This window comes from Phaenicophaeus curvirostris, chromosome 9, assembly GCF_032191515.1.
Source record: "Phaenicophaeus curvirostris isolate KB17595 chromosome 9, BPBGC_Pcur_1.0, whole genome shotgun sequence".
NCBI lineage: Eukaryota > Metazoa > Chordata > Aves > Cuculiformes > Cuculidae > Phaenicophaeus > Phaenicophaeus curvirostris.
Window position 1 is genome coordinate 6,990,837 of NC_091400.1, and position 27,917 is coordinate 7,018,753.

General features: G+C 39.1%; 1 protein-coding gene across 4 annotated transcripts in view; it reads left to right on the forward strand.

The window, feature by feature from the left end:
- The first annotated feature begins 1,428 nt into the window (after positions 1–1,428).
- The window catches only part of VTI1A (vesicle transport through interaction with t-SNAREs 1A), a 272,765-nt gene continuing 246,276 nt past the window's right edge, over positions 1,429–27,917 (forward strand). For 2 of the 4 annotated variants that reach the window (XM_069863296.1, XM_069863299.1), the window contains exons 1-3: positions 1,431–1,608; positions 9,599–9,657; positions 13,948–14,058. In XM_069863296.1, coding sequence (XP_069719397.1) covers positions 1,515–1,608; positions 9,599–9,657; positions 13,948–14,058 — 264 coding nt within the window. In that variant the 5' untranslated portion in view covers positions 1,431–1,514. Of the gene's footprint in view, positions 1,609–9,598; positions 9,658–13,947; positions 14,059–27,917 lie in introns of all 4 variants that reach the window. The other 2 variants (XM_069863298.1, XM_069863297.1) reach the window with 2 other exon arrangements.

Consider the following 27,917-nt stretch of genomic DNA (forward strand, 5'->3'; position numbering starts at 1 on the left):
TCCTAGTCTGTAGCTGCACAGGGTTGTTGTGCCCAAAGTGCAGGACCCGGCATTTGGCCTTGTTAACCCTCCTGCCATTGGACTCTGCCCAGCGGTCCAGCCTGTCCAGATCCCTTTGCAGAGCCTCCCGACCCTCCAGCAGATCGACACTTCCACCCAGCTTAGTGTCATCCACAAACTTGCTAAGGGTGCCTCTTGAAATAGCGGCCCCCAGCAATAAGGGCCCCAGCAATAGGCCCCCCCGGGAAACAGTGGCTCCGGCAATAGGGACCCCGGGAAAAAGCTCCCCAAGCAATCGCGGCCCTCCCCGCCCAGAGATACCAAAAAATGCCACCAAATAAACTAAGATTCGATTTGGAATTGGAGAAAGCGAGCGGCCTTCACCAGCCTCGGGCGAGGCGAGGGAGCACTCAGCATCCATCTGTGCAGCTAGACCAGACCTGGGCGGGATGCATCTCCCACTCACGTGGAGATGTAGGAATTCTTCTAAAAATCTTATGCATCTTCTGTTCCTTTCCAAGGACTCAATTTAATGCTGTTATGAATTTCACAACAGTCACATCTCTGCCTAATCTGGAGCTCTGGAGCCGGCTCTGCCTGACCTTGCATTTGTGATGGAGAAACACTGCAAAGACCAAGAGACACCTCTGCTCAGCACAGAGCTCACTGAACACAATGTGTTAGCATCTCCAAGGAATGAGCACTGTTTGGGGAAATACTGCTTGAAAGAAAACATGCTGTCAGAGGGACATTCTGTCTAACTTTCAAAAAAAAAAAATTACTTAGATGAAACTTCACTTGGCTTTTTGAGATTAACAGCACGTTTTCTTTCAAGCAGTGTTCTTTCCAGACACTTTTTATTCCTTGGAGATGATAATGCCTCGTGCTCGGTGTGCTCTGTGCTGAGCAGAGGTGCCTCCTACAACCCCCTCTGTTTGCAGTGTCTCTCCATCTCAAATGCAAGGTCAGGCAGAGCTGGAACCGGCTCCAAATTAGCAAGATTTGACTGCTGAGAAGTTCATAGTAACATTAAAATGAGTCCTTTGGAAGGAACAGAAGATGCATGAGATTCCTGGGAGAATTTCTACATCTCTGTGTGAGCAGGAGATGCATCCTGCCCAGCTCTGATCTCACTGCACAGATCGATGCAGAACGTGCCCAGGCCTTCCCCAGGGCTGATGAAGGGCGCTCGCTTTCCCAAACTCCAAACCGAGTCTTAGGGAGTTGATTTGACGACATTTTCGGTATCAGTTCAACCTCCCAAGCGCAGCCCCTTGGGGCGAGGTGGGGGCGAGGCGGCAACGGGTCGCGCTGGTTTAAAGCGCCTGAGCGAGGGGGGAGGGAAGTTTCACCGGAACCTGTGGCGAAGCGCCTGGGGGCCGGGGTGGGGAAAGAGCGGCGGACGCTTTTGCGTGTAGCACAACGCGGAAGCGGCTTGGCTCAGTGCGGAGCGGCTGCGCGGGGCCGGCTGCGAGCGCCGCGTTTCCCCGGACACCGACACCTCCGCTACCGCCATGTCCTCCGATTTCGAGAGCTACGAGCAGGACTTCGCGGTGCTGACGGCCGAGATCACGGGGAGGATCGGGAAGGTGCCCAAGCTGGTAGGAGGTGAGCGGCGGCGCGGGGGCAGCTCGCCTCGCCTCGCCCAGCCCTGCCCGCCGTGCTGCACCGCAGCCCCGTCCCCTTCGTCTGCGGGAGCCTCTCCAGAGGCTGCGGCTTTCCGCCAGCGAGCGCCTGGGGCGGTGGCGGTGGGTGGGGTGTGTGTCAGGGTGATGCTCCATTCCTGGAGGTGTTCAAGAAGGTGGCGGGGGGTGTCAGGGTGATGTCCCCTCCCTGCAGGTGTTCAAGGCCACGCTGGATGGGGCCTTGAGCAGCCTGGTCTGATGAGAGATGTCCCTAACCATGGGAGGGAGGATCTGGATGGTCTTTAACGTCCCTTCCAACCCAAAACGTTCTATGATTCTGTGATTTCTCTCTTCTCCTAGGTGATAGGTGATAGGATGAGAGTTGCAACAAAGGAGGCTCAGATTGGGCATTATGAAAACTTTCTTCGCCAAAAGGGTTCTCAGGCACTGGAGCAGCTGTCTGGGGAGGTGGTTCAGTCACCGTCCCTGGAGATGTTTAAAAGATGGGTAGTTGAGATGCTCAGGGATATGAGTCAGTACTGGACAGGTATGGTTGGGCTTGATGATCTAAAAGGTTTTTTTCCAACTAAATTATTCTGTAATCCTGTGATTTCAGTGTGGTCTGTCCCAGCATCCCATCACCCAGGTGTGTTTTCTTGTTCGTTACACAGCAGAGCCAGGCCTTGTCTCTGTGCCTTGGGTGCATGTCTGTTTGAGCAGCAAGTTGTCTCATGAAAAGTGTTAGGATAACCTGGCAGAATGCTGTTTGCCGGTTGAGCCCTTCCCTGCTGACTTGCTGTGCAGCCACACAAAGTTCCACCAGCGCAGCTGAAGGGCTGAGCAGAGCAGGGGTCAGAGCTGGGTGGGCGATTCCTGTTTCAGCATTTCTATGGAATGCAGTTCGTTGGGATCGCCCCACAACATCAAGAGTAGAAATCAAGAAGTCTTTTCATGTGGTGTAGACAGAATTTGTGTGTGATTTAATCCTAATCTGGATTTTTGCTGTTTACTTTTAAAACATTTCATTTGGATAATTGACTGTGGTGACTCACAGGTAGGAGCAGATTCAAAGAAATCAGCACTCATTTACTTTAATGTGTTTGTCAGTAGCATTCATGGTCTGATTCACGACGTATCCCTGCAGTAGAGACACTACTGTCTGTAAGAGTGTTAGGTAAAAAGTTGAAAATAATAATCTCTTTAACTGATCCAGCTGAATTCCATAGCACGCAAATTGGTGCCCTAACATATTGCTCCTGGTGTGAGACAGAAGGAAACTGAGACTAGTGGATTTCTCATCTGTCCCTCTTGTAGCTCTGCTTAATGTCTCCTCTCTTTCCAGGTCATTAAATATTTCGGCGTCTACTTCCAAAGCACATTTCCCAAAGCTTTAGGATACTTGACCCGTGGGAGTGGGTTTCATGTAAGGAGGGAATAAACTCACACTAATGGTGTACTTTTCCATATGACTAAAGGAAAAGGATACCATACATCCAGGACCAAAGAATTGCATCCTGCTTTTAGAGTGGGGAATTCATCATGAAGTGATGAAGTAGTAACTCTAAACAGGATTTGAGGTAGGTGATCTACTGAAACATATGATGTCAATGCACTGTTAATTTAGAGGTCCAAAATACATCTAAAATTAGTTAACAGGGATTTTGAGTAAAAATCTGTCTGATTCTAATATTGGCAAGTTAGAAAGTCTTTTGATAAATTGGAGTACAGTGACCAATCACAGGCTTGATTAAAAGTCAGTAAACTATGCCTTTTCATCAGCTTAACAAAGCTCTTTTGCTATTGAGCCTAACAAAAAGGACATGTGAGGATAATTCAGTCACAGTCTGCAGGTACTTATGAGGTAGAAAGCTTTTTCTGTTTTGTACTGGAGACTTGCAAAAGGAAGAAGGGAGAGACCCAAAGAGTTCCTATGAATGAAATTTAGAACTGGTGTAATTTAGTCAGCTCAGAAATTCTATTCAACCTTTAAATGACCACTGGAACAGTTTACTGAGGGGATGCACTGAATTTTTCTCTAAAGCAAAGAACCTAGTCAAGGCAGTATTTCCCCTTGCCTCACAAAGGGCTGTTCACTTTTTAACAGAGTAAAATTAACGAACCTTTGTAGGAACAGGGAGACATCATGAATACACTAGTGGCTCCTCTTCTGAAAATCAGTGGTGCTACATGGATTTATGGACAAGGAATAGAGATGTTATTTCCTGATTGTATAGATTTTTGGAAATCAGCAGTGTCTCATCTATAGCAGGACATATATTAGTAGTAGTGGATTTCACAATCCTCTCTTTGAATCAGTCTGCCTTATTCACTAAGGGAGACTTCTGAGCTTAAATATGAGATGTTTAAAGAGTGTCATCTTAAACTGTGACATATCCTAGAAGCAGCTGGCTTTGAAAACATGATTCTTTTATGCGGACGTGAGAAAGTGTTCTTTCAGATAAAAATGAGTACATGTTCCCTGCAGCGAGGGTGGTACTGGGCTAAATGGCCTCAAGATAAGACAATGTATTTTGGGTTTTGTTTTTTGGGGTTTTTTTTGTTGTTGCTGTTTTGGGTTTTTTTTTTAAGAGGTGGATTTTCCATGTTAGGATTTGAGGCTGCTCATACATGGTTTGGATTGGCTTGCATTGTAGCTGCTTCTTGCACTGTACATTTATGAATGAGTGCATTGCTTCAGTTTTCAGGGCTATTTTGTGTATCACCAGCAAAAAAGTCATGTATGACTTCAAAACAAGTTGCAGTCTTAGCTAGCCAGAGGCATTTGACCACTTGGAAAAAAAAAAATCTCTGACTGTGTTGCACACTTTAATCAGAAATATTTTAAATACCCATTTTTCCCTTGTGTCTTAATAGGAATATTTGCAAGATTTTTGCTTCTTCATCACCGGAAGTTCCAGTTAGTTCTTGTGGAGATGGCTGGGAAAGCCTCGAAAGAGGATTATGAGGTGGGAGGGGGTCATGGGGGAGAGATGCACATGAGGTGGCAGTTTTTAGCAGCGTTGATTTGAGATTGATGATGGCCTTCTTCCTCCTCGCTGGAAGAAGCAGGATGGAAGGTGTAAGGACTTGTGCTACCTCTGCATAATACAGAGATCTCCTTAAGTCTAGTGGTGGGTTTATTTCCTTCTGCTGCCCCAGGTGGGCTTGCTGTAAGATCTGCATTCAGTTGAATTGGAGAAATTCTGGTTAATTGTTTCTGCAACATTCCTGCCTTTGGTGTTGTCAGTACGTGATGCTGTCTTATGTTCTAGGAGGATGATGGCTCAACAAACAACCCTATTGTCAGAAATGCATAAATAGTTCAGCAAGAAATGTAACAAAGGCACTCTGATACTACAGAAACAATAAGCATCAGAGACAGTAGAACGTCGTGGAAAGAAATGTCTTCTGTTGAGGCAGACATCATCTGGAGAGTTAAAGAAAGTGTTCTAAATAGAGAAATGGCTTTTAAATAGATTTTCTGTGATGCTGCTGCAGGTCTTTGAAGAATGAAGATCATTGACTGATTGTTTTATTAATGTTCATCCTGTCTTGTGTTTTGACCAAAAATGTATATAAATTTTGAATGCTTGATTGGAAGGAGAGTTTTATCAGCACAAGTGGTGATAACTTAGTCTTTTCCCAGCACAGTAGCTTCTGAGTCATGATGGTTTCAGATGTGAGTGCTGTCATTCTTCTGATACTCAATACTTGCATTTTCTGCTGGGCAAGGCACTGTATTTCAGTTTCTAACAGATTTAGCTGGAGAAAATTGCACCTTTAATATTCTATTGTATCCCTATACTGGAGTTTACTGTCTCCATTTCAGGTCTGGCTCATTTTGTTGTGTCTGTTGATCCCAGTTTTATAACCTGAAGAGTGAAAAACATGTATTGTTCCATTTGTTTCTGCTGTTGGACAGTAACTTCTGGCAGTTGAAAATGTAGCAAAATCTATGCATGGATTATGAACAGAAGCCGTTTGTTACTCAGTTTCCACTTCAGCATTTCCGAATAAAAAAAGGCAATTCCACCAGCAATGGGATTACTCAGTCTCAGGCCAGACTTTTTTAATTTCTTCATTCATTGTAAAATCAAACCCATGTTATGTTATCTTTCTATACTCATAGGCAGATTTCTGCCTTCCTGTAATTGCTGTATTTCTGGGGACAAAACGGTGACTAATGCAAGGGCAAAGCTGAAAGAACTGAGAAAAATGTAGTAAAAGCTTGTTTCTTTTAAGAAAGTGATACAGCCTTGTGTACAAGGATGGAACAGATTTCATTGTTTGTAATCCTTACCCAGAGGAAAAAAAACCCAAACACTTTTGTTTCTAGTCTTTATCCAAGTTTTGTCAACTTGACCAGTTGAATTATACAAGCTACGTGCAGCGTTTTCTTTAGGCTATTCTGTCTGGCAATGTAGAGACAAAAAATTCTATTCTAAATTTAGATGTAGTTGGTAGAGCATTTGTTTTTATTTTATTTAAAGTATAAAGAAAAAAGTTATAAAATACCCTTTTCATTATTTGGTGTGGTGGAAGTGCATTTAAGGAAATGATCAAGTAGGCAGATTTAAAACTACTAAGATACAGTGAAGTAATACAGTTAGTAATGTGAGGATCTTTAATTGAATCGTAACTTGTTTGTCCTGATATACTAGAAGGGTGTCAAGCTTGTCTTTTTATGAGTAACTTCCTATGACCTCATCTGCAGTCTCTGAGCCACTCACCCTATGGATATTGTCCCCTTTCTATGAGGATTCTGACTGCAAAGTTGTTTCCTTAGCTTAACTGTGGCAGTAAAACAAACTTAGTGGTTTGAAAAACCATTCCAGCAAGTTCTTTCTGATTGACAGTGTTGTAGCATTTCATGCTTCTGTTGCTGATATCAACAACAGACCTGGAGATACTGGCAGTCCTGCAGCAGGTGACTCCAGGCAGCGTGCACCCACCAGAGTTTTGTGTGGAGGCAGATGGAGGAAGACATGAAAGCAAAACCAAGTGGGTGATACTTATACTTTGGTAAGCTTGTTTTTCCTTACCAAAGTGACCCTGCCACCCCTTCTTGCTCTGAGACTACATAGAATCATGTACCCTAGAAGATCAGAAGTTGCAACAAGTTCAGCTGCTTTCCTGGAAGTCCATGGAGAGAGATATTGCTCCAAAGCTGCAGTGCTGGGATGTTGTCATATGTCTGCTCACACGTCTGTATTGGAAGGAACAACCAAGTCCTGTTGTCTGTAAGACTCGCTCCTCGCAGTTGCTCTGATCACCAGCTGGGTGATGATGTATTGATGAATCTGAGATTATCTGTTAAAGTGCAACTCTGGAGTTCGGTTAAAGTTCAATTTACTAAACTATTGCAGATCATTTGAATACCCTCTCACTTTTATTGGAACGGTTTCAGCCAGACCACCTTGTGTAATGATGAGTTTTCTCTACTAAAGATCTGTACCTTAGTATCTTTGTGGGTAGGTAAGATCTTACTGGTCAGAGGAGATCTAGTTCTTGTAATACTAGTACACACAGAATTGGTACACTGTGAAATATCTTCCCTAAACCCTCAGCTTTATATCCCTAAATTTCAGGTTACTTGATATGTATGGACATTGTAGTCCAGGGAAATACTGAAGTTGCTATAGTACATTTATTTTATGCTGCTATATTTTTAATTTTTTATTTCAATTTCAATAAAACAGTGTTGTGTAGTTTATATCTTGCATTGTTTTTCATTTTGTCCATTGTCATCTTGCTGGCTTCCAAATATGGGAAAGCATAGAGTTGTTTTGGGATGCTGGGTAGGAGAATTAAAATGTGCAGGCAAACAAGTGGCAGATTCTCTTTTCTTTTGGGGTTTAGTTATGTTAGGAAGATGAATCACTAGGTATTACATTTTCTGGCTCGGGTGCCCTCATGATAAGCCGGGGAATTAAAGACGTTGCTAAAAGAGAACTAAATGTGCTGCACTGAAGTAAGCATCTCCTACATCTACTGCTGCAGCAGAAGCCACCAGACGTGGCAGTGGGAATTCCAGATTTGCGAAGATGCTGGTTTTTTCATGACTAACTTTTTAGAGAGGATTCCTTGATGAAATTCTGGACCTCTTTCAAGGATAAGAAGGGAGACAGTTATCTTCAAGATTTTATGCTAGCTATGTTTTGCCAGACATAGTGTTGTATCCTCAGAAGACAGCTTTTCTACTCCTTGCATAGTTGGTTATTTGCAAAGATCTCTGTGTTATCTTAAAGGTGTAAAGAACCTGATCCTCTCTGCAGGCAGAACTCCACTGTATGTAACTGAAGAGGACAGATCATGGTGTTCATGTGTCCTTAAATGAAAAGTGCACAGTATCTTACGTAAATGAGAAGGTAGATGGATGTGCCCCTGCAAATAAAATGCAGGGTCCTGTGGAACAGCAGTGGGAGGGCTCAGCTGAAACACAACATGCTTGTGCTGGGGGTGCTTCACCAAAACCTTTTTAGCAATATAATCATTTCCGAAATAGTTTTGTTCCTTTTAAGGAAGGTTATTTCAAGGGCATGTTTTACTTTATATGGCAGAAATTATGGTTTCAGTTGCTACCTCAGCGTCCCCTGATTCCTGCCTATGGCACTAAGTTTGCTCAAAAAGAAAGCCTTTCAAACTGTGAGAAGGTGAACTATATGTATTTAGTAAAGGGCTTCCACTTGAAAGTCAGTGGCTGTAGACAGCAGAGGTTCAACGGAGTACATCACATAGTCCTTTTTGGTCTTTGATTTATCAGTTCCAGGATACAAAGAGATCATGTAGAAGAAAAGCAAAGGAATTTGGACTGTGAAGTCTAAAGACGCACCATAAAGTTTCTTGTGCCAATATAGACATACCCATCATGATCTCTGTGGAGCAGTGACTGGAGATACTTTTGTGCAATTCACTTTTTATCTGTTTCGTCAGGCAAACCAACAGCACAGGTGTCTCACGATGCTCTTTGTTTCAAGCAAACAGTGGTGTAACAGGTTGTATGCTCACATTTTTCTTGTTAACTTCATTGAGACAATTTACAGTGGATTTACAGTCAGAAGGATGGAAAATGTTGCCAGAAGAGGGGCACAACCTGATGCAAATGACAGTACTGCAGCCCCTGAATGCCCAAAGTAGTTAAGCAATGTGAGGACTTTTTTATTATCAAGTTACTGAACATTCCTCAGTCTTCTTTCATGCTGTAGCAAACCTTGTGGGAAGGCAACTGGGATTTTTTGGCAGATGTGACACAATCTCAGTTCATATTGGATTCTCTGCCTGAGAATGGATGGTTAGAGACAGGTCATAAGTCAGACGTGGTGTTCTCTATAGCTGGGATATAAACTTGCTGAGGATCCTTGCAGCTGATGATGCTACATATATCTTTTAACTGATTTATTTTTTTTTAAATTATCGTCTTCTATTACTAATTTACACTTCTGCTGTTATTAGAAAACAGTGGTTTTCTTGTAGTTTCCGTGGCATTTTGTTTTGTTTCTGTGGAATCAAAAGAAACTGTTCCAGACCTGGCATAGGAACAGAGGAACGGAAACCTCATTTTTCTTCAATAGCTGTATTCCTTATGAGTGGGATGCTTGATTCTGTGCATCTCGTATTTTGCAAATAAATGGGATAAGCCTTTGTTCTTAAACCATATTTTTTTCTGTTTGGTGTAAGTACATGCCTTCTCATGCCTTTGTACACGCCTAGCAAGTGCTTGCTGAGGCATAGTCCGTACACCAGGAGCAGCTGTAACTGCTTTCCTAGCTAGCAAATGATGTATTACAAAGCAGAAGAATTTAAAGGTTCTCCAGTCTCATTTTAGTAATGTGGGTATCACAGTGTGTGACATTATCACACAGAATAAATCCCTTGGGTCAGTTTTAACTGGTATATAAAAGCTTTGGAAATGGTATATTTTTCTGTCATGACAAGAACACAATTATATTGGTATTTTCACAATTCTGTTTCAGATGAGAAGAAGCAGATGGTTGCAAATGTTGAGAAACAGCTCGAAGAAGCAAGGGAACTGGTAGGTTTTTGGCTTTTCATATGTTAACTGGAAATTCTTAGGGAAAATAGTAGTATCATTTGTGGTAACATTTAACACACGTGGTTAAAAATACTTAACAATAATGTATTAGAAAATGAAATAAGATTTTTTAAATAGTTACTTATTTGAGGATATGAAATACGCCAGAGGGTTGTATCCTTTTAAATCTTGTGTTAAGTGATTTAATGTTTGCATTATTACTGTAAGCTATTACAGGCTGCTACAGGCTTTGAGTTGTGGATTAGGTCTCTTACTTTAGTAATTGAATTAAATATTAACACACCTGGACTCTGTTTCTTTTAAGTAAGACCCATGCATCTATTTGATTTAATCTGTCTGATTGTCTTGTAGATCAGTAGATTTTTTTTTCTCCTTTAGCAAGTGAGGAGATATTTAGTTTTTTGAACTCGAGGAGCGATGGTATTGGGGGTTACTGATCCAAGAAGAGTATGCATGTTAACCGAGCATTAATTAGTGGTCTGCAGTGACAGAAGGAAGCAGTTACATGTTAAGCAACTATGACTTTTTTTTATTATTTTGTTCCTATTACAGCCTGTAACATCTTCCATCTGGATGCAGCATGAAAGTAAAGTTCTGTAGATGTGGAGTAACTGAGCAAAGGTGTTGGTGACAGCTGAAGTTGACTTTTTCCCACATCAAGAGTCCCTTGTCTGAAGTTGCTTTGCTTGTTGCTTGCATGTGGCTTTGGTCTATCTAGTGTCAGAAATGTAATCTGGCTGTTAGGATACGGAAAGGAAATTTGTTCTCCTAGCCTGAAAGTTCTTGTAGTTGAGCAACCTGAATCAATGGTTTAGTTACTACCTAAACTAATGGGGTGTATTACAAAGACTGTGTCTAGCAGATCAAAGGAGGTTCTCCTCTCCTTCTACTCTGTCCTAGTGAGGCCCCATCTGGAGTTGTATATTTAGTTCTGGGGTCCCCAGCTCAAGGAAGACAAGGTACTGGAGAGAGGCCAGCGCAGGCCATGGAGACAATCAGGGGACTGGAGCTTATCTCTCTTACAAGGGAAGACTGAGAGGCCAAGTTCTGTTTAGCCTGGAGAAGAGTGAGTGGGGATCTTATCAATACTTACAGATATCTAAAGGATGAGTATCAAGAAAATGGGGTCAGGCTCTTTTCAATGGTGCCGAGCAATAAGACAAGTGGCAGTAACAGAGCTGATTAAAGAGGTCCTGTTTTAAACTGAAGGCTACAGTAGAAAACCAAAATAAACCTAAGTCCTTGTTACTGAAAGTTTTCATACATTGGTTTGTTTCATCGTCTTGAGCAGTCAAAGTGGGGTGTAGCCGATTCTGTTTATTTCCTACTTGGCTAGGAAATAAATAACGCTCCATGTGTTATAAATATTATGGTAGAGGTAATTTATTTACATTTACCTACCACTGATTGTTTTGAAACACCGTCTGCCTTGTTTGGGTAAGACCACTGGTGTAATTGATTTGCTCTATGTGCAGAACTGACACCAAAACTTTCAGACTCCCAGGCTGCCTTTTAGAGCTGGAGCTGTTGAGTCAGAGGTCTCTGGAGAGCAATGCTGTCATTCTGCATCCCCTGTGCACTGTCTGAATGTTATTTTTTTCCAGGTTTTTAAGTAAAGTGAATGTTGTGATAACCTTAGGGAAGTTCCTTGAGTATAACATCTAGCATGTGGTAGAAGAGCTGGAAGTAGCATTCTTGAGGGAAATTCAACTCTTAAGAAGAAAAAGCTGTTACTTGCCTTTATGTTTTATAAGGAACGCATCACAGGACTATTGTGTTGCAAATACTTGGTTATTCTTATCTAGACACTAGGCTTTTTTAATAACACACATAAATTCTGTGTCACAAATGCTAGATTATTCTTATTTAGACACTTTTTTTTTAGTATAGATGCCTATTTTAGTTCCAAGACTTTAGAATCAGAATAAAATAGCAAGGCTTATAAGTTTCATAAAGTACTAGCAACTGTCCAGAGGAATTTAATGTGGAAGAGTTCCTGCGGGAGGGGAAGGCGTATTTTGGGGTCTCAGTGGACAACATCAGCAACACTACCTTATGCTGTCATATTTTTGAATGGAAATGCCAGTAGCTGTGCTGCTTATGCTGTATTCAGAGCTGGGAGCGTACTGGGTGTTGTTAGGAGCAAACCTACTAGGTTAAAGTTCAGAGGAGCCTTAAGGGTGGGGCCTGTTTTATGAATTTGGGCAAGAGTTATGTGCCAAAATGCTCAGCTGCACCACAGTGGTGGCAAGTTTGAACGTAGGCCATAACAGAAGTTTGAGCTTTTAAATTTTCTGAAGGAAATTTGAGCTTCTACAGATGACTGAGATTTAAGTGCCAGGTTATTTTTAGCTTTAAGTAAAATTTAGCTCTGTTCTTGTTTGTGTATGAAAAATGTTTTTATGACCAATAATATGAGTAATGAAGGTGCAGATGCATGAAATTAGATTGCACTTAGGTTCACACCTGCTTGTACCATTATCTTCTGCATGGCTTTGCATGGAAATTTGTCAGCCCAGAGGCAAAATGTACCCCTTTAATTTCATGATTAAAAAAAAGGTGTGCAACATTGGTCATCCTAAGTATACATGCTTCATCATTGTCCTTGGACCTTAACACTCTCTGATATTGACCCTTTAGAATGAACATTTTGGATTTCATGGACTGTGGTCTGATCCTTGCTATAAATTCCATATTTACTGGGAGATAATTTCATTTTTAAATAAGAACTGAGACTTCATTAAAATATCCTGACCTTGCCCATATAACTATATATACATAAAGAGGAATGTTTTCTATGTTTATAGAACATTTGAGATCAAATACATTGAGATGAAATTGATAAGAAATAAGCCATTAATTCCAGCTGTCGGTTTAATTTATAATACCCTGTTGGAAAGTTAAGCCTCAGCCAAAGAACTGGATGCAATTAGAAATCGCTTTATATGTTTCAATTAATTACTGACTATTTAATTAAAATCTTCTTTTCAATTTATTGTTGAGTATCGTTTTGTGTAATCAGCATAGATCAGGTGGAACGACTTTTGTATAATTGGTAATTCCATTGATTAAATTCAGATGCTTTTCTTGTGATAAGAGGATAAAATTTCAAAGTGTAAGAAAGCGATTACAGAGGAATAGACTGTAGCTGTCCCTTGTGAAGACCTGTAACCAGTAGATTGGGACCCTAATTGAAAGGCATTTCTGTTCCAATGCCATAGTGCTTGACTGAGATCAGTAGGAGGTGAGTAAATAGTATTTCAGGTACCTACGGCAACCAAGGAAAGGTATTCTTTTATCTTTTTAAAGTAAGTTGGAAAGATTTTAAAAAGGAGGTAAGGGATTCTTCAGCTGTGCAAAATAGAATTCCCAAACAGACAGCACCATGTAGAGGAGGCTCCATGGCCCAGTGAGCAGGTAATTAGCAGGCAGCTCAGCTCTGGTTTATAACTCCTTTTGATTCCTGTGCCTTGGTGCCATATTCTTGCATTTCAGGCCCCTTAGTAGTCTACATCGCAAGAATAAATAGAAAAAGCTTTTGAAATATATATATTCTATCTCTGAGGTTTTAATACATTCACCCATATAGAAGTTCTTGAATAGTATTATCATAAAACCCTGAAATTCAGCTATTTAATATACTTACATAAAAATTTGGGATGTAGATTTAGGCAGTCAGATAAGGCTTTGTAATAGTGCTGAGTAAGTTGTATTTAACAAAACATGAATTATTTTATTAATCGTAGAGGCTGTTGGTAAATCTAACTTTAAATGTGTGTATATATACACACATATAAGTACATGTATTTATGTATGTATATACGCATATACATATGTATAGGCATACATGTGTGTGGTTATACAAATAAATAAAATACCTTTTTCAACGAAGGGTTTCCAAAACCACAAAGCCAGATGGAGGTAGACTTTCTTCTGAACTTTGCTCATTTGCAGGTAGCTTTTTAACCTCAGTTCTACTATTTTCTTGTAATAAAACGTGTTCATCTCATTTGAATTGAAATTCAGAAAATTTTTGCTAGAATTATTCCTTTCAAGTGTTAATAATATGAATTTTGTCGCCTGTTTGTTGACTTATAGATGTGTAAAGATTTTGATAATTGTTTATATATTGCAGAATTGTGGAATAAACAACATTTTTTATGAGGAAGAAGGAACATTTCTTGGTATTTGTGAACAACTTAGGTAAATTCATCCTTGCTTTAATTATCCTGTTGGTTTACATGTGTCATCTTTGTTTTAACTCGCTAGCTGGAGCAGATGGAACTTGAAGTTCGAGAGATCCCACCTCAAAGCCGAGGAATGTACAGCAGTCGAATGAGAAGCTACAAACAAGAAATGGGAAAACTTGAAGCTGATTTCGTGAGTTTTTAATGTATTACATATGGAAGGGACCTATAAGCATTTTCTAAATATAACAATTCAGGCAACCGAGAGGGTACTTTTGACTAATGCAAGAGATGAGTTCTGCATGTATCTTACTGTATTTATGGACAAATGAAAACCAAACTGGGCAAGAGAAGCTTTTCTTTTTGTAGTGGTCTCATACCAACATTCAGATTGCTAGTCTTCTGTCCATTTGCCTTAGATCCGAATTGTTTCTGTGACATTAAACATCGTGAGTGTTCCTGTTGTAGGCAAAATAGTCAGCGTTTAATCCTATTCCTCAAGGAATGACTTGTAGAACATCAGAACTAGTACTTAAATTATGATGTAAATATGCTATGAGTGGAAAAGAATGGATTTGTTTAAGACAGCTTGTAGTAATGTGGGCACTAACATTGAAAGCAATATAATCTCCAATCCGTGGAAGTTTTGAATATAGTTTCTCATGTGCACTTCATTTCTTGGACTTTGATTTCTTTTCCATTGCACTTAGATTCTTCTTGGCTTTTGTTAAATCAGTTATAAATACTACATTTTTTCATGTAATGGATGCAAACTAACAAGATTCCCTTGTCTGTGAGCTGCTGCCACATTTATCAGTCCTTTTTTTGTGACTAGAATTTGCACTGAATAGATTTACGTAGAGACGAAACTGTTTCCTCCTGAAATCCTGAAAAAGTTCAAAGGGATTGCAAAATGTAAGAAAATGCTATGTTAATTGACAGCAGCTCGGTTTCTCCAGGGTAGGGAGGAAGAAATAACTGTTGGTACTATTTTCCATTCACTGGAGAATTGTGAATTTTCTCGGGTGGCTGGCAATGCTTTATTCCTTCAGGGGATGCGAGTCTGTGTTTATACCTGCAGCCAGAAAATCCAGCTGACTGTTACTCCTCTGTGCTTCTGCCAAGTTGAGGAGTTGCACAAAAATGTATTAGTTAGAAGATGGTAACAATTTTGTAAAGTTTGAGGAATGTTAGGATAAAAAGACTGGCATCAGAGTTTTGAGACAATCTCATGCTGTTCCCCAGTAGGAAGTGCTTATGGCTCTACTGGCTAAACAGTGGATTCTAGGAGAGAGCAGTTTCTGGACTAGTGATGAATGTTGTTTATCTTCTCAGGTGTGGGAGAATTCACTGTCAGTGTATATTTGTTGCTGGTCCATTTCTCTGTGTAGGCAGAAGATGGAAATTGTTACTTCCATATTCCCAGGCAAGAAGGAATGGGAGAGTTCCGGACTGGACGCTCCTTATGGAAGAGGAAAAATAAGCGTGCGTGGAAGAAATACATCAGAGTACTAGGAGTTATGAGAGGTCAAAATAGACAACCTAAGTTTGTGCTCAGAGTGAAGGAGCAAAAACAACATGAGAAGGGGAGGAACAGATCGTAATAAGGGGAAAAAAACAGCAGCCCAAAGCCCAAGGATGGCATTCAGCAGAAGATTAAGGAAAAAAAGTGAAGGATGGAGCAAAGTACTGAAAGAACACAACAGCTATGTTTGGAAAAATCTGAGTTATGTAGAAAATGGTGTTGTTACAATGAAATTCCCTGCATAATTCCAGTTTCTAAGTACTAAAATTGCTCTAAATTTCTATGGGAGGGTTTGAGAATCCTTTTTGGATTATTCTCTGGTCAAATATAAACTTGTTGGAAACAATATAACAGAATGATTCAGTTGTGAGTTCAAAGACAGAAAAGGAGGAAGGAAAGGAAATGTTGTTTTAACTCTATAAGCGACAGGGCTGCTGAAGGTAGGAAGTTGAAAGTATTTTCTGAAATAAAATTGCTTTTGAGTGTTCTGCCTGAATATTGTCCTGAATGAGTTGTGACCTGTTTGACTGTAAGCAAGGCATATAGAGTTTGTCTAAGTACTTTAGCAGGCCTTTAGGGAAAGCAGATCTAATGACTTTTAAAATTAATTCACTTTCATAGATGAAGGAAAATTCTTAATTGGGGAATAATATTGGCAGTTTCAGGTTAGCATCAGCTTATGGGTTTGTTACTCAAATTCTCTGCTTTTCCAAAAGACACACAGATGTGAGTTTGCAAAGTTAATTGTTATTCTTTATGAACTGAGTTGTAACCTCAGCTGAATCCCACTGTATTTGGTTTGGCCTTTCTTCCTGTGTGAAGCAGCATGTGCACTAAGCAGAGGACGTTTCTCAATCGTCTCAAAGTCTGTGTTTCATTTTAAAGAAATAATCCCTTTGAAATGAATTGCAGAAAATATATACCCCTGCAGAGAGTCTTTTTCAATAAGTTCTGTATTTCAAACAAAGTGAGTGCGGAATTGGGACTGGTAGTTTTCTTTTGTATTCATTATAATGAACATAAGTTTTGATTAGTGGTTCTTTGCATGCCTTGTAGAGTCTTGAGAATTTGCCGTCATCTAAGGAGTTACAGAAAACGACAGCGCAGCCATATATTTCAAAATTCTGAGAAGGATATGTGGAGCATGTGGACTGTCTACAAGGACAAACAACATTAGGGTTTATTTGTGACATGTAATATCTAATTTGTGAGTTTATTTGATCTTGGACACTATATGTAAAAATGGCAAAACACTGGGCCATCACTTTGATATTATTTACTGCATACTGTGGCACCTTAATGAATATTTAGTGGTTGTTTCCTATGCACTCTACTATGCCAGGAATATATTCTGACAAATATGGATTTGAGCTTAGTTGAGCTGTACTAAGAAAAGTTACTCCAGACTCTAACTTACTAATCAGATAGGAACAAGTTGCATATAGTAGATTTATTTCCCCTCATTGCTGAGCCTTCTTATCTTGAGTCATGCTTGTGGTTTGTTATCAGTGTTCTGCAGTCCAGAGGCATGTGTGGAGAAAATGACATCTACCCCATACGCTGTGTTGCATGTGGATAGCTGGTAACCCACTAATTGCATTAAATCATATCTGAGGGGAAAAAGCCACTTTGCTCCATCTTGGCCCTCCCTCTTGGAGAGAAATGGTGATAATGAAAATAAGAACAGCTCAGTTGTTGCATTAAAAGTGCTCAGGTAGAACTCTGAATACAGATGGGGAGGATGAACAAAGCAAGCACTGCACCTCAACATAAGGCAGAAGCAGTTTCTGACTTACCTCAGTGTTGTGCAGTCTTCCATGGGGAGTAGATGCCTGGGGAGAAATAGGAGAGCAAGGCAAATATAAAGGGATACTTCTTTGCAAAAAAAAGCTGCACACACCTCAAAAGGGCAAGTTTCAGGCTTGCTTACTGTATGTAATAAACGTATCAAACCAGAATAAAACTGTTTCTTAAATCTTATACTGACTTTTTTAACTTTCAGATGTAGATTTTGGGTTTATGGTCGTATTTTCGATAGCATAGACCAGTACTGCATTTTTATATCGGGGTTTCGTTCAGTTAGGACCCAAAAGCTGAAGTCCCAGATTCTGCAGAGACTGTGTTAGCGGCTCTATCTTGTGGCCCGAAGTGGAGTTGCAGACCACGTGCTTGTGCCTTCTCCCTTGGTTAAGGTGTTGGGATCACCTCCTGAAGAGTTCTTGAAACTAAGAACAGTCTTCCTGTGAGCAGTTTATTTTTTTTTCATGCGCCTACCAATGCACCACAATGCGGTTTAAGCTTTTGGATGTTTTGGTTTTGACCGTTTCAGGTGTAGAATGTCTGTGGTGACTGCATGAAGTAAGTTCTGAATGTAAAAAAAAAGCCTTATATTTTATTGTAGTCTTTTAAATACATGGACTATAGGTAGTGTTTATTTTTTTCAAATAGAGGATTTTTTTCTTTACTGTTGACTGAAAGTGGCCAGTGATCTTTAAGTGGGGGATATGCAGTGGTAAAAGGTTTTCTAGACCTAATAAATGTACTTTGGCCAGAATCTATCCCAGTTCATGCGAAACTGAAACTATATAAACATAGCATACATGTGGTTATCTGCTAGCATTGATATTCACTGCAAGGGTTCCATCTACTGGTTCAACGTCAGGGCAGCATAAGAAAGGGAAAAAAAAAATGGGAAAAGCTTCCCCTGAAGTATTAGGCATTCAAATAGATGGGGAAATAAAAAACTCCAATACGATCATATTACTCAGAAATATTCCTGTTACAAAAATGAGTGCTACATAATCAGCGGTGAAAGTTGGATGGGTATCTTCAACAAGAAAACCAGCCATCAAATAAAAGAGAAGGCACAGGAACTGTTCCTATTCTGTCATGGCAGGTCAGAGGCAAATTTTACCAGTAGAATTTATGAGTCCAAGAGACGGTACTAATTCCTTTTAGAGAATCAGAATTGGTACTGACTTTGGTTATTCTGACCTTCAACTTAAAGTGAAAAAAAAAGAGAAGTCATAGATCCAGAGACAGATACATTGTACAAAACTTCGCTAAGCATGTAAACATTGTTGGCGTTTAACAATAGCTTCAGTTCAGTCAATAGTGAAGACAGATATTCACGTTTCATATCTCCTACAGGTTCTGTTTAAGATAATTGTTAAAATGGCAACTAGTATTAAGCTTGAAAAGCTTTAAGGAGATATGCAGTGGAATTTGATTTTGATAAAGTTAGCTTTTTTGTGTGACTCTTGAAATACCACCTGAGTCCAGAAGGACACCTGAACAGCTGCTAGAGCTGTGTCAGTGATATTCTGGCTGCTTTTGCAAATACCCCCACCCTTATTTCAGGTTCAGTCACCTACCCAGTCAAGTATTCATATGGCTGTAAGCATAATGAATCATATTTGTCAAGGGAAAGGTTAGCAGCCTAGATCTTTATGGCCAGCATCTTGCCTGGCTTTCCAGTTTGAGCCAGAAGTGTAGAGACTTGACTGTTGCTGCTGAATTTTTTTGATTTGTAATGCAAAGCATTATTGCATTATAGTTACAAAATCATAAACCACATGTGGGACAGAGGTGTATATCTTCATAGTTGTACCTCAATGATGTTATAGAAAAAGGGAACCCACCAAGTGCACACATCATGTGTGCATGTGCCCCCTGCACGGCCAGGCATGTGTGCCTGTACTGAAAACCTGATCTTGTTGACACATAGGAAACTTACGAAATCAGATTAGTTTTTGCAATGTGAGTAGTACAGATCTTTTGCACAGGGATCTGGAGGAATTGTTTTAATGTACGTGAGATTGAACTGATTACATTTCAGAAGAAAGAATTTGAAGTACCTGGCCATGTACTTTCACAATCTAATTTTGAGAAAGTATTTTGTGAACAAAAGTTTCTTTACTGTCCCATTTTTACAGATACTGTCACCTTCTTGAGATAAGTAATCAGGCCTCTGCATTGTACTCTGCTCTGTACAGAGGCAGTGTATTTTTTAACTCTGTTCTGTTTCTAAAAGCTTCTGATACATGTTTGTCTGCTCGGCTGCTGCTGACCATTAGGCCAGCTTCTTTTCTATAGGAGCAAATTCCACATTGTCTTCAGTTTGTTTTCACTGATGTCCCCACCTTAGTGGGTTCGCAGTGGAAGAAATTGCAGGCATTTGACATTCAGCAGTGACTTTATTTATGATACTTCTGTTTTAAATAGGGAAAAAGTGAAACAGGGAAGAACACTCTTTAGGGTTTTTTTGTACCACTCAAGACATAAACTGAGTTTTTGATGAATGATTAAGAGGTGGTATAACTTAGATCTTCTGTAGAAAACTTACCCTAACTTATTTACATCTTTACATCTTATTTACATTTCACTATGGAATTTACTAGTGATGATATGCATTTTCTTAGGTGAAAGTGTGAAGAATGGGAGCTAATGTGCTTAATTTGTAATTAACCTAAAGGGTTGTGATCATCTCAGCTGAGATTCCTGAGAGGCCAGACCAGGGAAGCACACCTTACCTCCTGCATGTTATAATTCCATAAGTATTGCTTACAAGGAATCCTCCCATGTTTGACCAGTAAGATGCATTTCATAACACAGTGTGTGAAGAGATAACATGGTGTGTAAGGCCAACCAAGCAGCATAATTTTAATGTCAATAAAATTAGTTCCTTAACTAGATTATTTTCTTAACTGACTTCACCTTATTACTCAGGAAATTCCGTGTGTGTCTCTAGAGTTGTTGCTTATCTGTTCACACACAAAGGTAAGGCTGGTGAGTTTTGGGCCATGCTGTTTGTTGGTCCTTCAGCAAGTCAGTGACTGTTACGGTGGAGGTGATGCATGTGATTTTAAGAAAAACCAGCTTGTGAAGCACTAGACTTGGCTGAGCGATTACAAATAAAGGTGCTTTCAGGAAGTGATTTGGCGAGTCTGATAATTCTTGTGTCTGGCTGGGGGCTATGAATGAAAGGCGTATTGACTCATACAGTGCACTGAAAGCATTCATGCCTCTTTCCTTTCTCCCTTCACACAAAATGTTTCTGTGTTAAATGAAACTGAAAAGTGTTCTGTGGCAAAATGAAATCCTTCTGTAAGATATGTTTTAAAGCATGTAACAAATTGATATGAGCTCTGCCTTTTTCACTAAATGTTCTTTCTTACCTGGCGGTCTTTAGACATGACTGGATGCTAGCCCACATCAGCCTTTCCTGGGTAGAGAACTGTAATTTCTCTATTTCCCGTGTAATTTGTTCTTACGTTGAAACATCTGCTTCTCAAAGTAGCAGAATTAAATCTGTTTGCCGTTCCTCCCAGCAGATAGTGGTAGAAGCAATGTGTGCTCAAAATTACTTGCAGTGAGCTGGTGAGTGAAGTGGCTTCATACTCAGAAGGTGGATGCTTGTTTTTGAGGGGCAGAAAGAAGACGGCTTTAAAGTTTCCCACTTTCTCCATAATTTCTTATTTTAGTCAAGTGATACTCCCCTACCTGTCATAAAAAAAAGAAGCAAGCTGTCACTGTCCTGCTTTTGATAGCAGTAGTAATAAAGGATCTGCAGTTGGAACGCAGGTGTTGGGTGCAATAACGAATAAAACAGAACAGAGCATGTCTCACCCTCCCTTCATTGTATTGCTCACTCATATAAGAAGTTTGATTTGATTTCTATCGTGAGTTAGAAACGTAAAGATTTCAAGAAAAAGCAGCCGACAAGCTGAGGAAAAAAACCCTTCATTTTAATGTACTTGCCTTTCAGACTCGAACTGCACTCTCGAGTGCCTTAACATGTTATTATTCTTTTTTTTTTCTTCCTAGCTAGAATGAAGTTAATTTGTGTTTGACTGCAAACTAGGGAGAGACATGCGCTACTGATTAAGCAAAAAAATAGGGACAAGGTACCGGTTTGACACTACAAGGATTAATTATAGCCCTTTTCAGATGCCTTGATTTGTTTGTTCAGGGCGTGACACTAGATGGCACTGTTTGTTTGCAAAGCAGGTCCTTTTTTTACTCTTCCTCCCCCTCTTTTTTTTTTCCCTGTTTCTTTTTTTTCTTTTTTTGCTTTGGTAGTAACTGAAATTACTGTTTCATGAATAAAATATTTCTGGTGGGATTTGCATTTCTATATTGGCTGAAGATACTGTGTTGAATGTTTTATTAACCAGCCCAGTGCAACTGTCAGCCTATTAAAGAGATCCAATGGACCCTGTTTAGCTAAATAAACTAAATAAATCCAATTCGTCAAATTGTGTTCCTGGCTGTTTATTTTCCATTCTTTTGATGTACAGTTTATTTTAAGTTAAAGCCACATAGTTTTAAAAATTAATGTGAAAATAGAATTTAGTGTTTGAAACATGAGGAGACTAATTGCCATGGTCAAAAATAGCTTTCCTTTATGGTGAAGTTACTGTCTGGTGAATGGTGAACTTCTTATTAGTGCCTGATTAACTGTCCCATTCCAAAAATTAGTTTGGCAAATGAGTGGTTAATGGCTTTTTTTTGCCTGCTTGCTGGGTTCTGTTGCTTTCATGAAATGAAACTTGAAATATAAGCACTGCTGTTAAAAGTAACTATTTCTACCCAACTTAAAGAGGTCTGTGCTTCATCTTGATATTTTCTCAATCAGAATTCAAGGGGAAATTTTTATATGATCATTACATATTAAATGCTTGTTGAAATTCCGATTGCATCATAGGCAAATTTTTAGAGCATAAAAAAATCTCTTTGCATAACTGAATATATTGTATGTCTGGTTGTCAGACAGCTGTCAAACATTACAAATAATAGCATTCATTATATTCTGCTACTACAAATAATATTTTAGTTGCCTTGTTTCTTGCTGAAAACCTTTACTATAGAGTAGCAGGAGACAGGGTATAAATTTATGGTAATGTTATTGGCATAGTAAAATTCTTCTGTGCCAGTTAAAAAAATCCTGTACATGCAAATGTATTCTAGGTTTGTTAATAAGCAAAGTGAACAAACAGTGATGGATGTATTCTTTCTTTCTTTCTGATGCTTTCCATAGCGCTGTTTTAGTGATGTCATGTGTTAACTTTTGTGTGTTTTACAAGAAACTGAAGTTGCCAAGTAACATGTTTTGCATAGTTTTATTTTTATGATCTCAGGCTTCCAAAAGTGAGATACGGAAATTTAGTGCAATACAAACACAGTTTGGTTAAATTCCTTTTCTGGCTTTTCTCTTAAGTAATCTACTATAATGGATTTAAAAGTCTTTGTGAAGAGCTAACATGTTAGTATAAATTTGATATTGTTAGGGTTTCTTAAGGAAAATCAGTCAGTCAGTTAATTCTGTCTTTTTGCTTACAAAGTATAGTTGACCAAAATTGTAAATTTTTGCCACCCTTCCCCCAAACTGTAACCAAGAACAAAGTAGATACTTATGCAGATGTCTTCAGTGTTGGATAGGACATTATTTCCTTGCAACTTCATTTGTTCTGAAAAATATTAAATTTCTTCAATATTTACAATTTGCACGTATTTAAAAATGGTATTTACTAAGGAAACCACACAATGTCAGCCTGTTTTCTCTTTGATAAAGCCTTGCCATTTTGTGCTCTAAGCTGGTTTTCTGGTACCAGTCGTAAACACAGAAGGAACTTCATGGTTCTTTAAAACTGGCTAGCACAGGAGATGGACTTCTACACCAGTGGAGATGTTGCCTTCTTTGTGGCTTAAGACTAGTGAGGAAGGAAAAAATACAGCTGGAAGTTTATTGGAATGATTCCCCCACCCCCTCCTTGTAATATTCTTATATGTGAAGCATATGGAAAAAAGTGCGAATATTTCTGTTCCTTTGTTTGGTGACTCTTTATATGTATTCTGTAATCACTTAGTAGTCAGTCCCAGTAAAGACAGCTTCCCTTAAAGCTGCTGTACAAACCACAACAAAAAGTGGTTCTTGGCCACAGAGTCTATTTAAACTTGCTGTTCTCACTCACTTGAGGAGGAAATCCCTGCAAAGGCAAGAGGATCTGTAAGTTGGACATTTGACAATTTAATGCTTGTATACATTTATAATAAGTGGATCAAATATAGCGCCTCCCTTATTTTTCATCTGCTTTTTACAAACTGCCTTTAGGGTGCCAGTGCTAGGAAAATAAGCCTTTTCCAATATTTAATAAATATTAAAGAGGTTTCACTCCTAAAAGAGCTGATCAATGAAAAATAGAGTAGAAATATAAGGAACAGATAATAAAAGGGAGTACAGCAGGTGGCTTCTGGCATCAGCAGTAGAACAGAGTAATTTTTCCTGCTATAGTAACATTTAACCGCTTCTGATGAGTTTAAGGAAAAAAAGGTTTTTGCTAACTAAATATTTGTTGCCTGTTGTATAAAGAAAAAGAAATTGGACAGTGTGTGTGTGGGCTCTGCATTTCCCACTGAGTGGCATTTGTGCTGATTTTCTGAATCCCCACAACTTTCCAACACGTCCTTTGTTTTTTTTTTTAATTTCATAGAAGTTAAGATTAGAATGAATAAGGGTAATGTTTGCCGACTTAACCTCCTGGTCAGTGTGGAAACATGTTAGGCAGCTTTTGGAAAACACTGAATTGCAATTGCAGACTTTGTACCTGTTCAGTAAAAACACAAATGTGAATTCTGGCAGGTCAAAGAAAAGACTCATTTTGTGTTTAGTGGGTCTTGGCTTGGTCCTTAGATAGAAAATGCTCCTGCATAACGAAGATACCACCTTCTTTTCCACTGATTCATGAGTAGACGACTTTAAGCCATTATTAAAATGAACTATAAGCTTTGCTAGGGACTATCGCCAACTGGGAAAAAAAGTGGTATTTAATATTTGATTTAAGAGAGAATAATGGCATTAATATCAAAGCAACTTCTCTTATTTCAAAATTTAACAAGTAACTTTCCATAATGATGATTGGTATTCTGGGACATGTAATGGCAAGTGTTTTGACATAGGGATCCCTATTTGTATAATGCCCAGCACAAAAGGCTTTCTTACCCATGAGTACAGCTCTTTGGCACTGTGATAGTGATTATGAACTGAATAGAGCTGTGCAATGAGCTGAGTTGTTACGTTGATGTGATTATTTTTATTTGTTTAAGAAATACAGGTTAGTTTCAGTATTATAGATTGCTCCGTTAGTGTCTGTCTTTGAAACTACAGGTTTTCATTCTTTAAAATTCTTAGTATCCTTAAAAAAAGACTGTGAGGTATCTATCTAGAATTAATGTGGTTTGGAGGAAAACTAATAATGCTTAGACAGAGTCTTAACAATAGTTGTAGGATTATTTTTTATTTTAAAAAAAAGTTTGATTTGCAATCACTGCATTTTTGTATTTTTTGTGATTAAATGTTATTAATTACCCCTAAGTGATCATGTGGTTTCCTCTCCTTTCTGTCCAGTCTTCAGGAGAAATCGGACTCTGGTTCAGCTGTGTAAGCTTCCCACGAAGTTAGTTCAGTCAACTAAATCAAGGTAAAAAGTTACAGAAAGGTCAGGATTAAGTTAGGGGTTGCTAACCTGAATCGCTTTTCCAGGCTTTTTAAACCCTTATTGCTCCTTTTGTCTTTTTCTCACCTTCTGTCATGGTGTCCTCTTGTTAGATCTTTATTTCAGCTGAAGGCACATGGGCTGCATCTTTCTTCTGACCTGTACTTGGAGTTGGTTTCAAATGTGTTACTAAGGTCCCCGTTTTCCATTCATGACTACATCTCCAGCATTCAGCAATGCAGATTGGTGGCTCAGCACTTGTGCCCCGAAGAGATCTTCCTTTAAAATGCATGAATCATAGAATGAACATAAGGAAAACCTTTTCCTCTCCCTCCCCATTTTCACTTTTATTTTTCTGCTTCTCTTTCTGGGACAAACTATAAAAGTTTTGACTTTTAATTTGTACCTAAAAAGTACTCTATTGCACTATTTCTATGTTTAAAACCCATCTTTCCTGAGGACTTTTCTCCCACTCAGGGCTTCATGTACAGCGGTGGTCTTTGGTTTGGCAGTACAGTGATTTTGAAGTGAATCCCCCAATTTGCCTCACTTACTGCATGTGAGTCTGGATAGGATTGGTTTTTGAGGAAGATGAACTGGGAACTCCATTTCAGATGCGCACCAAGCAGACATTAAGTGTCTGAACCAAAGACTGGTGTTTCAGACAGCTTTGAACCATGTTAAAGTAAGGATCTTAGTGGTCTAAGAATCTATTCTGCAATAAAACCTGAAATCATGTACACTGCAGAAACAATAGTGAAATAACTCCAAGATGCTGCCTGTTCTGATGTAGTTAAATGTATCCTTTTGGAGCAAGTCTATCTTTTGAGGTCCTTCCTTCCTTTGTAGACGACTTGGACTCCTTGGAAATTTCCATTTCCCCTTCTCATATCATCTTTCAATCAAAGGAAATTCGGTTCTGTGCTCCTATAGCCAGAAATCTGGTTATTAGTAAATTTGGACTACTTTAGTTTTTGGAAATTGTCTTTTCAACTAGTTTGATATGGAAAGATCACTTATGCTGGATCATGTGTTCGTTATTTCACCTACTTATCATTTGAACAGCTAAACAGAGTCTCTGGTTTTCCTTCGTATCCAGTGCACTTTCAAGGTCTTCAATGTTAAATTTCTGACATCAACAAAAGATTAGTCACTTGATACTTACAATATTTAATATCTGTGTTCCCAACTTTACTCACTACATTTGTGATTTTTACGCAGAAGTGACATGCATTAGTAAAATTCCTGTTATCTAAGCAACAGGAAATCCAGATCGGGTCTTGGAGGGCATGTTCAGCATATCTGATATATTCTAAGTAATCACTATCCTTATTCCTGCCAGCTAAGTTTCAGAGAATAGTTAAGAGGCAGTGGCTTGTAATACTTCCTGATGTCCATAGTATCAAACCTTAGTGTTGGCTTGGTTGTGTAATAATAAATTTCTTCTCCATGTCTTATAATGAGGTGTAGAGTCAAGAGTTTCTGAAGAAAAGAAAACCCTTTTCCAGCAAGGAGAGATGCTGTCAATGGCCAGCCCATCCCGTGCTTCCCCCCTGCCTTTAAACTCTTCTGTGCTACTGTCTGTGATTTGGCCTGAGTTTGTCCTGGGCTGGAGTGTTTGAACTAATCCATACAATGTACTTTATCCTTGCATTCAGGTGAATAAGATATTTTTTTTCCTATAGAGAAAACTATTGCAATCAGTCTGGAATGACCAATTGGTGAGGTGTGTAGCAATGTAGTGGTGAGAAGGGTGAAATTCTTAAAATGAGGCTGCGCTTCCCTTGTTTTCATTTTAGGGGGAAGTATCTAGAGAGAAGATTGTCCATCTGACATTATAAACAAAGAAAATGGACCTATGATAGTAGCGTTCCCCTTCTTGGAATTGAATCAAGCACCTTCTGTAGAAAGCAGAAACAAACGTATTGCTTTGCTCAACTTCAGAGCTGTATTCAAAGTTTCTTATGCCTTATATTTTAACTTTTATGCAGGCTTAGTATATTTTAGATCAGAAAAAGAAATCTTTGGTGTGTGTGCAAATACAGATGAACAAGTTTCTGTGGGTTTTTTTATCATTAAACAAAGCTCTTTCCCCTGCCCAAAGTGGTCAAAATAGAATTCACATTCTCCAAGAATTATAGTCTTGTCTGTAAACTTGACTGTTGGACACCTCACTTCAAAAATAGCCATATGAAGAAAAATGTGTGATGCACTTATTGACTGAGGGAAGCCAATAAAGCCAATCTGGTTCAGGAAGCTGAGAAATATTTTAATAACTTTTTGACGTTTTCGTGTAGTCCTTATTTACCTTATCAATAGTTATGGTGACATGTGATTGTCAACTTTTTATATTAAACCAAACTAATAAATTAAACATGTTGTGTTTATACCTGATGAAAGCTGACATTTTGGAAAGGTGTTAAAATATACTGACAGGTCTTGTTCATAAACTCCTTTGGTATAAATATGTAGATGACATCTTTAGATATTGTTTGTACATAGGCTGATAGGCAGGAAACGTTGACAACGTAACAAATGCAAATGTCAACCCCACAATTTAACCTTTCTGTGTAGGAAAAGATGTTAGTTTTAAGTTACATGTATCTTTTAACTTTATTTTCAAAGTTTTTTTTGAGCCTGTTATCATTGCCGTTTCATGTGCCAGTGAAAGTAACGCTGCAATAAGAAAGATTTGCACTTAAGAGCTTTTCTCCGTGGTGTTCCTACTTAAATGACTACAGCTGAGAGGGTGCTTTTTCTTCTGATTCTTTTTATTTCTCATGTTTGCCTATTGCCTTCTGAATCTCTCTGCAATATCGCCTGTTCTTTCCTGACTCACCAGTGGTTCATGGCTTGTAAGTGTGACTGAAGGGCAGTAAACCAGTAAAACTATTTTTAAAATGTTAGGGCAGTTTATTTTAACAACAGACACAAGGCCTTGGCTTTGATCCAGATTAGGGTTGCTCTGTATGCAGAATTTTTCTGACTTGACCTCAGTCTCCTCTGTGGTGATGTGTGAGTTATCTACTTGGC